This window comes from Propithecus coquereli, unplaced genomic scaffold, assembly GCF_000956105.1.
Source record: "Propithecus coquereli isolate 6110/MARCELLA unplaced genomic scaffold, Pcoq_1.0 Scaffold166, whole genome shotgun sequence".
NCBI lineage: Eukaryota > Metazoa > Chordata > Mammalia > Primates > Indriidae > Propithecus > Propithecus coquereli.
In genome coordinates, this window is record NW_012141191.1 from 927844 (window position 1) to 944059 (window position 16216).

The following is a 16216-nucleotide window of genomic DNA, read 5'->3' on the forward strand; positions in this document are numbered from 1 at the left end:
AACAAATGGGAAGTTAGAAAACTTAAGAATTTTCAAATGAATGTTTCAAAAGGGTAAAAACATGATCCTTACATGCCCTAATTTCCATGCAAACATTCTAATGTGGAACATGTTTCCCGACCACTAAAGATTAACAAGTAGTATTTACTCTGCTTTCCCCTTGCAGCCAGAGGTGGAGCACAAAACTGCAGGGAAATGTAACATTATCACCTACCATCAGCTGGGCTATTCATGAGTCTTCCCATAGCACTCGAGCTGTTCTACTAGCTCAAGCTCAAACAGGGAAATATTGCAATATGTTATGCTCCATGGATATTAGAATCATGGAGTCCTATGCACCTGGAGGTGTTTGGAAGCCATGGGACTCCCTACTTCTAATTCCCCTAACGTGAAAACTTACTCGTTCACACAGTATTACTACTTATTTCCAGGGCAGAGACCTCCTGGGGATGGATGTTGGAGTACAGCAGAAAGAATAGGCGGTGGTTGTAAAGTGTGTGGTAAACAGGATGGTTGGTGACCCCACCAGTTATGGCTATAGGGGTGGTAGAAACTATAAAGCCTATGAAATGGCTACTTCTGTCCTGGTTGGGCAGCTATAGTTTCCTGCCTTCTAGTATTTCTTTATTTCAAAAGAAAATGTGAATTAAGGTTTACTACAGCCACAAAAACGGGTTAATAGACGAGCTAAGCATACGGTCGATGCTAGGGGAAGGTGGGTACTTCCTTCTCTCCGTGTGGGCTGAGCATGTAGCAGCCCACAGAGGAGGAAGGCCTGAGGAATGAAAAGTTCCACTTCTAAAACTCGCATTAGGATAGATTTGGTCTTGGGAAAGATTTATATCTAAAGCATTTTCTTCTATATCTCTTGGATGTTGAACAGAATACAATAAAATTGCTTGTCAAATCCTCAAGGAACTATGGAAAAACCATTTAAAAACGTAAAAAAGTATTTATATGGTCAGCAGAATGTCACAATGTTATACAAAAAAGAACATAATGAAAACTCATGATCTCAAGCAATAATATGACCCACAACCAAATGTAATTTAATGAGCAGGCCACATTGTACTTAAAAGAAAATCCAACCTACACAAGAAGCCCTGATCTATAATAAAGGAGAAGGGGAGGGTAAATCATTTACTTTAAAAAAGAATCTTTCATATTACAAAAGGATTTATCCTAGGACCCCTATAGCAGGTTCCTAGAGGCTTTAAAATATAATTTGTTACACAAAAATAGTATTGACATGCAAGAAATTTTTTGAGGAACAGACCAATTTCATCAAGTTGGATAAACCCACACGGTGATCTTGCCAAACGGGAAGAATGACTTAGTGCGTTCAATCATCTTTCAACTTCATTTCAACATCACAGGAAGACTCCTGAGTGTGTTAATACATCTTGAGTTTCTTGGGCCTTTTTAAATTTTTTTTGCTTCAACTGTGTGGGATCAGGGGAGAAGAGAGGAAGAATGCTAGAAGCACTGAGAGAAGCACTCTTGTACCACAGGAGAACATCACAGAGGGCTGGAGTCTCTGAAAATATGCTCCACAGCTATTTATACCTTAAAAAGTCTTTGCAAAAAAAAACAATCATTCCCTTGTGAGTTTAAAAGCAACCTTTCAAAAATAAATTTACTTTTTAAAAAAAACTACTTACTTTCCACTCAACTTTTATCTAAAGTGGATGTGAACCAGAAAACACAAATATACATGAACCCCACCCACATACTTCTATTTTTAAAAACTATTTTATTGAAGTATAATTTATTACTCATAACACAAAATTTGCTTTTAAGTGCACGATTCAATAATTTTTTTAGTTAAATTTATTGAGTATGCAATCATCATAATCTAGAACAGCCTCATCACCCCAATTATATCCCTTGGGCCCATTTACAGGTAATAGTCATTCCTACCCCCAGCCCCAGCCAATCTCTAATCTAACTTTCTGTCTCTATAGATTTGCATTTTCCGTACATTTCCTATAAATGGAATCATACAATATGTGGCCTTCTGTGCTTGGTCCCTTTCTCTTAGCACAATGTTTTTAAAGTTCATCCATGTTGTAACATGTATAAGTACTTCCCTGTTTTTTTATGGCTTGACTAATAGTCTACTGTATACCACATTTTGTTTATCCATTCACTAGTTAATGGAGATTTTGGTTGTTTCTACTGTAGTGCAAGACAAGTCCCCAGATGGCCTTGGTGACCCAGCCCTTTTTCTTGCTTGTAGTTCTCAGAATAACTGTAGAACGTACTGGAAATGTAACATCCTGAGATAATGAGGAACTGGCCAGAACGGCCTAGGTTCTGATCCCTTTCCTCCTAGAACAGATGTTCTACAGTGCTTTTCACCCATCTGGGCATAAAATCACAGACGGAGCATGCTTTCAGGATCCCTCAGCTGTGGGGTGACGTGAGACATGCACAGGTGAGACTCCATTCACCCTGGGCAACTTTCCTGAGCCTTGGAAGACCAGCTCACCATGCATTCTAGGCATCTATTGTCCCTTGCTGCGTATCTGTGAGTAATAAACTTGCTTCACTTGTTGTGTGAGTGTTCTGTCTCATGGACACGTGCAAGAGGATTGACACTGGTGTGCAGTATTGGCAAAGTGTTTAGAGTCCTCCCCTGGGATTGATACCGACGCACAGAGAATCTGCTTCATGTTTGGCTTCTACAAATAAAGATGCTATGAACATTCACATGCAAGTCTTTATGTGGACATATGTTTTCATTTCCCTTGCACGCCCCTACTTTTTATGATTCTATCTGCATATGGCACCCTATTCTTTAAGGTGTAGATCTTCACAAAGTAGGAAGTCGGCAGCCTCTGGTGAGCCCAGTGCTATGTCCAGCAACAGCAAAGTGGACCTTGATCCCTCCCCCATGGTCTTTCTTTAGCTTGTGTGTCACCACAGAATGTGCTCAGAACCTTGACTGTAGTAGGACAATGAGGTCCTCCTCCCTGTGAGCACACAGCTATGGAACCAAGGCAAGAAAAGGAATCATGGCCTTCTCTTCTACATGTCTGCACTTCACCTTGGAACGATATTCTTTTGGGTCATGTTTTTGGAGAGGAGACATTCTAGTTTCCTACATTAGCATGTTACAGCTATTCTTGCATATATTTAGAACAACTTTCCTCTTCTATGGTAGGACAAAACAGTTGTGAGGGATACATATACCACCTTGAAAAAATGCTAAAAAGATACGGAGTAACAACCCAATACTGATAACTTTAGGTGGTTTAATTATGGAGAACATTTTTCTTCCTTGTACCTTTTTGTGCTTCTCCAAGGTTTGTATCACAGGGGCACATATTACTTTGGTATTATTTTTTAAATCCTTTTTTAGTGAAAGGTCTTTCATTAATCTGTAAATGTAACTCATATTTCCTAACTTCTTGTATAATATTTCATTCCATAAATGACTCTTCACTTCCACCATCCTTTTTAAATGTAAATAAACCACCACAAATGCTCTTGCACACCTTCAGTCTCTCTCTCTTTACTTACACTGAGTATGAGGTGGGCTCTACGTCATGGCAGAAAGAATTCTGCATTTAGAGTCATAAACCTTGGTTTTAAATTCTGGCTCTGCTACTTAAAAGCTGCATGACCGTGAGCAAGTCATACAGCTCACATCAAATTCAGCTTCCTTATCATAAAAGACAGATGCCTCATGGATATTTCTATGAGGATCAAGTGTGACCCTGCAAGGGCAAGCTCTTTGTCAATCCTTAATGATTAGCAACTGCCTGGTCAAATTCACCGTAGACTATCTGCCCCATTGCATTAAACGTTCTGAATCACTATGTGCATATCTCGGCTGGGTCATAACAGCATCTTGTTTCCTCTTTCACTATCTCTCACTCCATCAGAGCAGCAGAGGGACCCACCCATAACACAAATCGGGACAAAGGAGCATTTTACCTCTCCGTTTCCTTGACCGATTCCTCGGTGCTCTCCTTGTACTCTGGAACAGTGTCGTTCAAATCCATGCACACTTTGCCCACAAAGGCTCTCTGTCCAAATTTATCTGTGAAGCACACACAAAAAGAATCTGAAGGAATATTTATTTCTCAAATAGTACTTTTTCTAAGCCTTTTAAAAACATTTTAAAATTGCAATTATTATGGCAAACGTAAGTGGGGAACATGTAAAAGGTCATCCACCATCACATCACTTAAGAACAATAACAACTGCTGAGTTCTGGGGTCTTCAGAAGAAAATAAAATTTAAAAAAAATCAAAACCAACCAACCAAACAAAAAAAATAAAAATGATAAAAAGAACAATAACAACAAATCCCCACTAAATTCCCTAAGTAATAAAGGTTCTTCCATTTATTACTTCCACCTACCATCTCCCCCATCCCCATTCCCAGGCTACCCAGGTAATCATTGTGTGTCTTTTACTTATTACTCAGATTTTCCCTTTGTTTATACAGTTTGTACATATTTTTTTCTAAAGTCATAACTATCTTTGCTCTCATTTTATCACATGGTGAAGAGAAAACAGCCTCAGATCCTAAAGAAAGAAAACGCAACATGGTCTAGGGATAAGGACACGGGCACTGCAGTTGGACAGATTTGGATTGATTCCTTATTCTTCTGATTACTCCCGGACTGGTGGATATTACTTGGTTAAGGTACCCAGTGTCCTCTGCTAGGCGCAGGGTTATGAGGAATCCATGCAATAACGTATATAAGGTATCTCGCACATGGGAATCAGCCGCCATACTGCTCCGCTTCTGAACTGTACCAATGCCAATAGCATTATTTCTGTGGAATTTCACTTAGTCCCACCAGCAGCTCTCAGCACTGATGAGGTCTAGTCCTCATTAGAGGTGCTAGAAGAATTCTATTTCAGTCAGAAAGTTGAAGCTACATGGGGCAATGGTAATTGGGGTTTTTTTTCAATGTCTGTACCTCCGTTATAAGAGTCTTTCAGAAGTCTTTTTGCATCTCTCTTTCCCCTATAATTAACTGTAATATGTGGCCATTAGTTTAATCTTCTTAAAATACTACTTTTTTCACATAACTCAGCTGGTTCAAGATTCTTTGGGCCTGTGATGTATATTCAAGCTCCTCCACAGTGTGAGCCGGCCCATCTGCCCACCCTCTCTCTCGCCCCATGAACCTTCTCCTCCAGTTAAACTGCTCTACTCTCCGATCCCTGCATCTGCTATGGACATTTCCTGTCCCCATATCTCTGTCCATGTCATTTCCCCTATCCAGAAGACATTTTATTTTCTCCCCCAGCTTGTCTTCCCTTCAAAGACCGGTGGAAAAGCCCCTTCCGGCCAGGTGCAGCGGCTCACGCCTATAATCCTAGCACTTTGGGAGACCGAGGTAGGAGGATAGCTTGAGCCCAAGAGTTCAAGACCAGCCTTGGCAACATAGCATGACCCTGTCTCTACAAAAAGTAGAAAAATTAACCAGGCAGGGTGGTGTGTCCCAGCTACTCGGGAGGCTGAGGCAGGAGGATGGCTTGAGCCCAGGAGTTTGAGGTTGCAGTGACCTATGATGGGGCCACTGCACTCTAGCCCCAGTGCAACGGCATCATTTATTTTTTGAGACAGAGGGAGAGACCTTGTTTCAAAAAAATGAATAAATAAAAATCCTTTCCAGGATGGACATATTTGAAACTCGGACTTAGGGGAGGAGGGGGGACAAGGGCAACATACGTAACCTAAACATCTGTACCCCCATAATATGCTGAAATAAAAAAAAAGATTAAAAAAATAAAAAATAAAAATAAATTAAAAAAAAAATCCCTCCCATGAAGTCTTCCCAGGCAACCTAGTTCTGAGTTCTCTTTGCCTACTCTGAAAACTGCAATGTCTATATTCAGTGTCGTCCATCAGACGTTTGGCATAAACTACCTTGCTAGTAAGTAGTGACATCGGTGCACCAGCCAACAGTATTTACTGAGCACCTGGCTATCTGCCAGGCACTGTGCTGGGTACAAGTTTTGGACTCATCCACCTAGATCCAGTCTCAGCTGTGCTTACTAGCTGTGGAACATTGGACATGTTACTTTAACCTCTCTGAGCATCAGTTCACCCAGCTGTAACATGAGAACATCATTAATGACCTCAGAAGGCTGTTTGCAGCTGAGCTAATCAATACAGAGTGCTTTGCACAATACCAGGCATCTAGTAACAGCATCACAGACATTACAAAGTTATTAATCAGTGTGTGCAAGCACTCTGGCTCCTCGAGGGCAGAGACTATTTTCTGTTTCATTGTGTTCCAGCATCTGAGTCTAGCCAATAGCCAACACGTGACTGTTGATCATAATAAACTGTCGCCACAGTTAGACTTAGCAAACTTATCCTAAAAAGCTCTAAATTAATAAACAAATTTCACACCCATATGCATCATTCTGTAACCAAAAAATGGAAGCAAAGAATCAAATTACTAAAACAACAGAAAACATTCAAGGGCCACAGTGATACACAGACATTTACTTACCTGCAAAAAAAAAAAAAAAAATGTGATGTTCAAATCCTAGCAATTAAAAGGTGGGACTGTCCACAATTACATGTAAGATGTTTGCGACGCAAGGTCTGGCTGTCTTTACCCATAAATCATGCTTTCATCTGCTCACCTGTAATTTCAGCAAGGAGCAGAGATGAGTCAGTGTGAATTGTTCCAAAGTAACAAGCTGTGGTTGTTCCATTCTTTAGTGTTCTCCTCTAAAAATAAAGCACAAAAACCATGAATTGCATGTGCCCAGAAAAAGTCACATGGCATATTCAGAGAAAAATAGAATTCTAGCTTTTAAATTTAAAATGCTTTTATTTAAAGGTATGCCATCTTGATATGGTATATAGTTAAGTAAATGGCAAAAGTATTTATATTCCAAAAGTGTTAGCTGGAGAAGTTGATACTTTTGATTTCCTAGGTTCAAAGAGTTCTGTGTTTCAGAATTTATAAAATGTGATACTAATTAATTCCTTATTTCTTAGGATTAAGGATATCCAAATGTTATTGCATCTGGGAGTGCATAAATAAGATTTTCCTCTCTATTAGAGGGTAAACATACTCAGCCAGACTTCTATTAAATAGTTCAACCTGGGTGACTGAACACATGTATCCATCTTCTTTCCTTAGCAAATCACCACTGACATAACAGTAAGGAATACAAAATTTATTAATCCACAGGAAGAACATGAGAGGAGACATGAGCAGAGGAAACATTTCAACATCTTCTTGAAAGACCAAAGGAAACATGGTTGAGGATCTGGAAGCAACTTAGAAAGAGGGAGAGAAGTATGTGGGTATTAGCAGGGAATAGGCTGAAAGTCTATGTACAGATGATTAAACCTTGGCAAGACCCTTCTCCTCCCTATTGAGATCAGTCAACCACCCCTAACTGTTCCTCATAGGAGAGATGTACTCTTTGTAGAAATTGGAGAGTACTAAGAGGGCACAGCCCAAAAGGACAAGGTAACGAAGAGGTTTAAGCAAAAATCTGGCTGACCTCCAAGGTCATCTTCCTCAGAAAGCCACATGTCCTAATCTCACCACTCCTGCGAAGGGATTAAAGGATTCTATTCTGGAGAAAAAGAGTGGCTCTAGAAGAAAGATGTCCTCACAGTGGCATTTGGGGTCCACAACTGAGAGGGCTGTTTATTGCCTTCACACTTCACTCTACCATGACGTTCACTAGTCCACAAGTGCTACCTCCACTCAGAACTTCCAGTCAGCATCCTAGAGCATCACACTTAAATATGAATGTATGCCCAAGGTTCAACAGGCCTTAGAGGAAAGCTAATATCAAAAATATGAGAAGGACGAGGAGAGAGAATCTGAAAAAAAAATCTTAGAGAAAACAGATAACCTATAAGTTTGGGGAAAAGCTTGTTTAAAAAAAAACACTATGATTAGCATCCTCAAAGAAATAAAAGACACTAATGCATCCACAAAACATGAACAAAATGCTATGAAAATCAGAGAATAAGAACTCTCCAGAACTAAAAATATTGTAAATGAAATTGGAAGCCAATTTAGAAGGGTTGTCAGGTAAATTAGAAGAGAACCTCTCAAGGGAAAAAAGAAATCAGGGGTAAAAAGATAAGAAAATTAGACTCAATCTAGGAGCTCCAACATTTAGAATAAGCGCTCTAAATAAATGTTTTTAAGTAAATGGAGGGAAGGAACAAAATTGTCTGAAAAATAATATTAGTCTCCAAATTGAAAATCCTCATAGCATTCTCAGCACAGTGAATAAAAAACAGAATCCAGAGTAAGGCATATAATTGTGAGATATTAAGTCCATAAGTAAACATGCTGAAAGCATCCACAAAAAAAGGAAATTAGTCATAGATAAAGGACAGGACTCTCAATGGCACTGGGTCTCTCATCAACAATGCTGGAAGCAGAACAATGCCTCCAAATTCTGGAGGAGTTATTTTTAATGTAGAATTTTATACCCTGGTAAATTGCCAATCAAGTGTGAAGGTAGAATAGAGACATGATAGATATTCAATGACCTAAAGATTTTACCCTGCATGAACTGATAAGAAACTTCTAGAAAATGGGTTTTAGCAAAACAAGAGAGTGCAAAGAAAAGGAATTCCTGGGTCCAGGGAACGGGGATTAAATATAGGAAAGAGTCAAAAGGAATGCCCAGATCACACCAGTGCTAGAGAGAATCCCGACCACAGAGAAACGAGAGAATGGTAGGAGGTAAGAAGATCTCCAAGAAAGAAAATGGAATTGGTATAGCCTAACCTGCCTAAGCACTTGGAAAAATGACTGGTTGATTTGAGTACTTTGAGGTCTATCCTTAGCAGAAGCTATTTAAAGTACAGAGGAACACCCTCCAGACTAGGATTCTTCCTTGCTTTTTGTGTATTATTAGCTATGTGACCTTAAGAAAGTCCCTTTAACAATTCACAATTGCAAAGATGTGGAAACAACCCAAGTGCCCATCAATACATGAGTGGATTAATAAAATGTATTATATGAATACCATGGAGTACTACTCAGCCACAAAAAACAGTTGTGATCTAGCACATCCTGTATTATCCTGGACGGAGCTGACGTCCATTCTACCAACTGAAGCATCACAAGAACGGAAAAACAAGCACCACATGTATTCACCATCAAACTGGTATTAACTGATCAATACTTACGTGCATATATACAAATAACATTCATTGGGTGTTGGGCAGGTGGGAAGAGGATGGGGGAGATGGGTATATTCACACCTAATGGTACAGTGCACACTGTCTGGGGGATGGACAGGCTTGTAGGTCAGACTTGGGTGGAGCAAAGGCAATATATGTAACCTAAACATTTGTAGCCCCGTAATATTCTGAAATAAAAAAAAAGAAAGTCACTTTACTTTCTTAACATCAGTTTGCTCCTCTGTGAAATAAGAGGGCCTTCTTGACTAGAACATAGGTCAGAAGCCAAAATGTCTGCAGGATTAAAATAGGTTGGAGTTAAAATAATAGGGAAGAACATGCCCTACCTTAGACAGCAACTTCTACTTCAACTTTAGTCAATTGTTTAAAAAAGCTAATGAGAGCCCAGTGATGTCAGTTAGTCCCAAAGATCAAAAGAATTTGAAAATCTGGATTCTTTTTTATGTCAATCTTTCCAAATTTTAAGACACTTTTTACATGAAACAAAATATATCTGGTTGTCAGTAGAGGATGTTTAGAACTTGTCAATTGAAGACAAAAATGAGGTTGTCATCAGCATTACAAATCCAGGTAAAAAGCTAATACCATGACATAGGTATCAAATTTAATCTCCAGTAACTAGAAAAATGTCTGGGTCCTAGTGTGTGCTTAGTGTTCACCTGAGGAAGCAGAATTACTAAAACAGCAAGAGACACAAAATGAACTACAATTAGCATTCTTAGGTATATACAGAACATTTTATCCTTGAAAGAAAAACAGGTTATTGTTAAAACAGTAAATGTGAATTAATGATTTGCAAAATTAGGACATAACATTCTCTAAGAATGTAGCAAGAAAGAAAAGTTCAGAGATATGGAAGTAGATCCAGAAGTTTCAACATTTTTCTAATAGGAGTTATCAAAACAAAGAGTAGATTGGAGTGAAGAATATATTGCTACTAACAGAGAGACAGAAAGAACAGAAATCCTAACATAGAAGAAAGACAGAAGTTCTCATATTGAAAGAACTATGTATTAAAGGGAACAAATTGGAAAATCAACAATTTAAATTTCAGAGCATCAAAAATGAGGAAAAATATCCTAAAGGCCAGCAAATTTACCAGCAAGGAATGAGAACCAGACTGACATCAGCACATTAGATGCTGGTAGGCAAATAATTTCGAATAGAATTCTCTCTACAGCTAAGGCATTGTTCAAGAGTAAGAAAAAAGGAAATCCATTTTTGGTAATTCAAGGATTTGGTATATTTATTACCCACCTGATTGGAAAGGAATATCAAAATCTATATCCCAACAAAATGAAAAGGGAATCCAAAAGGAAGACAGGAATCCAAGTAGCAAAAGAAAAAGTAAAGCTCATTGTTAAATTAAGTGCAGATGTTAACAAATAACAACCTAGAATTAAATCAAAATAAATGTTAAAAGTTAAAGGTTAACACTTACTTTAAATTAAGTATAGATGGCAAAAAAATAAAGTTGAACTAAAATCTCAGATATGACATAACATAGACGTTGTCAAGTGGATAGGGATGAAGAAAGGAAGAGGACGTAAGAGCTATTGTCTCGTCACATGGGAGAATGTAGAGGAAAATAATAGAACACTTGTTTAACACTTTAACAATTTTATCTCATAGATATATAAAATATCAACAGAGGAAACAGTGTTTTAAAAATTTTGCAGAATCATCATAAAAAACAACCTTTCATTAGATTATAAAATAAATCTCAACTATTCCCTAGGAAAATGACACAAGTTATAATCACTAAACAAACTAAAACTAAAAATTAAAATAGACACACAATCTAAATTTTCAAAATTTTAAGCACTTTTCTAAAATCTTGGTTTGAAGAGGAAATCAAAATGGAAAACTGGGGCTATTTAGCAATAAAGACAATAGAGGTACCACACAGACTCTGACACAAGCCCATTTCTCGGTGTCAGGCCTGAGCCAGAGGATGTGAGTAAGTATATCCATTGTATTGTTCAGGAGCATATTTGCAACTAATTTTTGTTTTGTCACGTTCGCCAAGGATCTTATTCTCCTGTTCTTTGACCATAATTTGTGCAGATTCCTAAAGGTTCTAGGTTTTTGTTGTTGTTGTTCATCTCAGTCCTATTTGAAAGTACAATCTCTCTTCCAGTTTGCAATGTTTAAAGGGAAATATTCTAGTTTGGTTTACTGGGGATTTTTTTTCTTAATAATCTTAAGAGGTGTTTGCTAAATATATACTTTAAGTTATTTGCAGATTACATTATCACTGCTATAATCCATGGTGCAAATTTCTTGAAGTAGTTCTATGACTGTTTTCTGGGGGAGAAAAATTTTAAAAACCAAAAAAATCATAGTTCTACTCATGAGTACTTCCTCCAAAACCTTTTACATTGCCCCAGGAACCCTCCAGTCTAGGAACAGGTTCTAGCTAACAAATCTCAACTTTCTTAAACAGATGCCAACCACACTTTTAACTCGTCCAACTATAAAAGTTTGTGTGCCTGATCATGATCAGAAATGTAGGATGTATGCACAGCAAATAAGAATAAAACATATTTTGTACTCATTGACATCAAATACCTAAATAAATCTCCGATGCAAAAAATCTTTTTTATGGAATATTGCCTAAAGGATATATAGTCCTTGATACTCTATCTCTCTAAACATAATAGACTGATCTATCTGGACTTGCTGATACTACAGCATCTTTACAATATATATTTTGACAACATAGCATCTGTCTACATTAAAGAATATTAGGATTAATTTTCTTGGGTTTCAGTATACAGAATACATACAAATGCTTTACCTTAACAAATACTTTTTTTATATCATACAGACAGTATAAATTTCATAACTGATTTCCCTCTCTGGGTCAGGTTCTAGAAATGTAAAGCCAAATTGGTGACAAACTCTAAAAGTTCACTGACCCCACAGCATACCATTGACTTCTCGGTTTCATTTTATTTTTCCTCTCCCACTTTTTCCTTTGCCATGATTTCATGACTCATTTTCTTTTGTTGTGTACTATGCAATTTTAAGATATCTCAAACCCTTTTTAGAACAATATGAGATATAAATAAAGATTTGGTGTGGTTAACACAATTCATTAACACAATGCGCCAGCAACTTCATACACAGCTTTTAGTCCTTTTCCGTTTGTCTGGTGTCATGTGGATGCATGCTAAATATGTAAGAGCCACCATTGCACTGAATCTATAATTATGCTAGGCAAGAGTATAAATGTTAGCACTTGGATTTACTCTTTAAGCCTAGAATAATGCAAGACCAAAGAAACAGGTGCATATGGTAGGATGGCTAGGTCAGTCACTGTGGAAGGCTTGTAATACTGTCACCTCTATATAGTTAACAATGATGGATCCAACAAAACCAGCAATGAGTCCAACAATAATTTAGGAGTGTTCAGACCAAGTGTGCTGAACCACATGAGGTAGCAGTCAGATAAAAAGGCATTTGTAGCTTTAACTTCTTTCCTGCTAAAGCTGTTCCTGGTTTCTGAGTGGATGCTGGTTCTGCGTATAGGGTTGGAATAGAAAGAAGGGAACTGATTTCTTGAAAGAGTAGAAGGAAGGACATTTTCAGAGCCTTCAATATGTAGTTAGCACACACTCGCAGCCACTGTTTAATGACTGAACGAGCCCCAGAGTTCCCTCTAGTGGTATTAATGCTCAAGACACATTTTCACGTACCCTGCAATATAGGACCATCCTATTTTCCCTCCTTGAGAAGCTACCAGAATAATGTGATATTCTTCTAATGCTAATTTAAAGTTTTAATTTTAAATTTCCTTGGGTATTTTTTAAACCAAACACACAGATCTCTCTTACCATGTGCCAGGCACTATTCCAAGAACCTCACAAATATTAACTTGCTTAATTCTCATAAGAATCCTGTGAATTAAAATTGGTGGCGCATGCCTGTAGTTCCAGCTACTCGGGAGGCTGAGGCAGGGGGATCGCTTGAGCCCAGGAGTTTGAGGTTGCTGTGAGCTAGGCTGACGCCACGGCATTCACTCTAGCCCAGGCAAAAGAGTGAGACTCTGTCTCAAGAAAAAACAAAACAAACAAAAAAAAAAAAACCAAAAAAAAACAAGAATCCTGTGAATTAGGTACTATCATGAGCTCTATTTTTTACAGATGGGGAAAGTGAGTCACAGAACTTTCCAAAGGTCACACAGCTATTCATTCCATATGGTCCTCAGAACAGTATTAGGGGTTGGCAGGAATAGGGAACACACACCGCATTAAACCCAGATTTGGTAAACTAAACACAAGAAGTGAAAGAGAGTAATATGGAGCTCACCAGAATGAGGATTTGGGAACTTGGATTCGAATTCTCTTTGTCATTGAACTAGTTGTGTAGGTGAGGTGATCACAAACTCACTGGGCTGTGAAAGAACTTTGAAAAATCTCTAAGGTCCGTCTTACCCTTAACTACCTATGCTTTATCATTTAAATCTGCCCTCCGGGGAGCAGATACTTCCATAGATGACCAAACATAACACTGCACACACAGGATACTTACGACGACTCTAGTATATACTTCTTCAGCAAAGTCGGTGCTCTGGAATCTTTGTTCTACAGGAAATGTGTACTTGATCAGCCACTCCAAAAGTGGCAGGTCTACATTACTTCCAGCAAAGTAATACTGAGGGGCATGGATGTGCGTATCAACCAGCCCAGGCATGAAGAACTCACTGGAAAATAAGAGGAGAGGGAAAGTATTTAATATACCTCCAGTCATTTTCTGAATCTTTAAATCACATTTTCTCTCGAGAATGATTTTGTTGTTCACCCCACACGGGTTTATAGCTGATGCAATCAGACAACTGTAAATTCTTCTATTTTTCAGAGGTTAAGAAATAAAAATGAAGCTTTCTGCTTGGAGAGATATAGCTCCTAAGTCAGAATGGCTGGTGTGGGGTTAACCAACGATGATGGAGGGAGGAAAAAGCCCCAGCAATGAGCAGAAGCAAAGCAGTCATAGCACAAGAAAGGAGGGAAGCTATGATTTAATCCTATGACTTTGTTCTCACAGCTGGTAGCTACAGGACAGAGAGCAAAAATGGGAGAGGAGGTCTTCAAAACTTCTAGAGGTGTGGTAAGCAATGTACACACAAGTCACTAAGGGTGACTGGGATGAAAAACAGTGGCTGCAATTTTAGACTCTGTGGTCATTTTGATCTTGGCTGACTGCAAGACATCTAGTCCTTTCCCATGTGATGTAGAGGCTAAGTTCTGAAATAAAGCAGCAAAAGCAAGCTGGCTGGAAACACGCACAGGAGCACAAATGGGCAGTGGTGTAAATGGTTAAGTGAAGAGGGAGTTGCGTTGCTATGGCAACCATTCTCAGGCTGCTTCTCATCACTCCTGCCGCTATCCTGACCCACCAACTAACATGCATATTTCTATTAATTCTTATAATGGAAAGTCACGGAAAGATGTTTTTAAAGTTTTCAGAGGCACTACTCATAGAATTGAGGATGCCTGATGCTAACAGACATTTAAAGCTTTTCTAAAGAGCTAATCCAGTTCACTAACCACTAGTAAGTGTTCAACCTCATCCAGATATTCACCAAAACATGGCAGGCACTACCACCACCATCACCTTGAGTAAATGTTAAATCACATAAGGAACTTGACATCACAAAGAATACCTTATGCTATCAAATCAAATGTGTAAGTAGCACCCAAATGTGAGACAAGTAAGGCCATGAGTAGCTCGAAGTGCATTATTTTAAAAAGAGAGCCAGGAATGGTGGTGGTAGTAATGATGATGATGGTGACAGCAGCTGATGTTTCCTGAATATGTACATGTACTGGTGCTTGGCGCAGGGTCCTGTGTGCACCATCTCATTTGTGGGAGGCAGTTTATTGTACGGTTAAGGACATACATTCTAAATTCAGTCTGCTTGGATTTGAAATCAGGCCCCACCATAAACCAGAAGTTGGAGAGTCAGCATGTTATTTAATCTCTCTGTGGATTGGTTTCCTCTTGCATAAAATGGAGATAGTAGTAGCATCATAGGGCTCTTGTGAGGACTGAGTTAGTGTATGTAAGAACAGTACCTAGATGATGGAAAGTATCAACAAATGTTAGTTATGACGATGATGATGTTATGCTCACAACAAATGTAACAAGTATGAGAGTATTATCACCCTCATTTACATAAGGGTAAGCTAAAACTCAGGAGATTTAAGTAGGTTGAAAAAAAGTAATCATTAACTAGTCAGTTTTGGAGCTGAGATTCAAACCCTGGCAATTCGTCTATAGGCTCAATATTCTATGTGCCATGTGACAGAACTGTTAATTCGCTAACTATGGAAATAGAGTAAGAACTTTTAAGTAAGGCAAGAAGGCAGCATTAAGCGGGCCTATAATATGGGAAACAGGCAGAGAGGGAGGATGAAATATGAATTTGTCTCAGGTATCAGTCACTGACCTCTCCAAGACAGGTCAGTCCTTTGGGATTTTGCATTCTCCACTACCATGAAACGGAATGGCAGGGTGGCTTCTTCAAGCAGTTAAATTGTTCAATCAAATAATATTTCCCAAGTATCTACTATGTTTAAGAAAGTCCACTAAGCCTTGTGGAGAGTACAAAGAGAAGTAAGGTATCTTATTGTCTGTGAAGACTTTATAATCTAGTTGAAGAAATTAGGGGTGAATGAGTATGTATGTGTGTGTGAGAGAGAGAGAGAGAGACAGAGAGACAGAGAGAAGAAGAAGAAATGTTACACATAGAAAGTCTTAGAGCGTACTTTCACTCCTAGATATTTACCCAAGCAAAATAAAATATAAGTTTATAAAAAGAATTGTAAAAGAATGTTTATAACAGCTTTATTCATATTAGGCCCAAATTGGAAACAATCTAAATATCTATCACAGGACAATATGGATAAATGAACTATGGTAAAATGAAATACTACTCAACAATAAAAAAGAATGAACACAAACAATATGAATGAATTTCAGAAACATTATGTTGAATGAAAGCATCTGGACACAAAAGAGCACATATTGAGGGCTGGGC

The 16216-nt window shown here is 38.3% G+C and overlaps 1 protein-coding gene across 1 annotated transcript in view; it reads right to left on the bottom strand.

The window, feature by feature from the left end:
• GDA (guanine deaminase) overlaps positions 1 to 16216 on the bottom strand; it is a 110911-nt gene that overhangs the window by 26616 nt on the left and 68079 nt on the right. Inside the window, exons 3-7 of the mRNA XM_012641628.1 lie at positions 13708 to 13879; positions 6624 to 6711; positions 3943 to 4048; positions 3549 to 3566; positions 3273 to 3282 (exon numbers count right to left, since the gene is read on the bottom strand). Coding sequence (XP_012497082.1) covers positions 3273 to 3282; positions 3549 to 3566; positions 3943 to 4048; positions 6624 to 6711; positions 13708 to 13879 — 394 coding nt within the window. The remainder of the gene's footprint in view (positions 1 to 3272; positions 3283 to 3548; positions 3567 to 3942; positions 4049 to 6623; positions 6712 to 13707; positions 13880 to 16216) is intronic.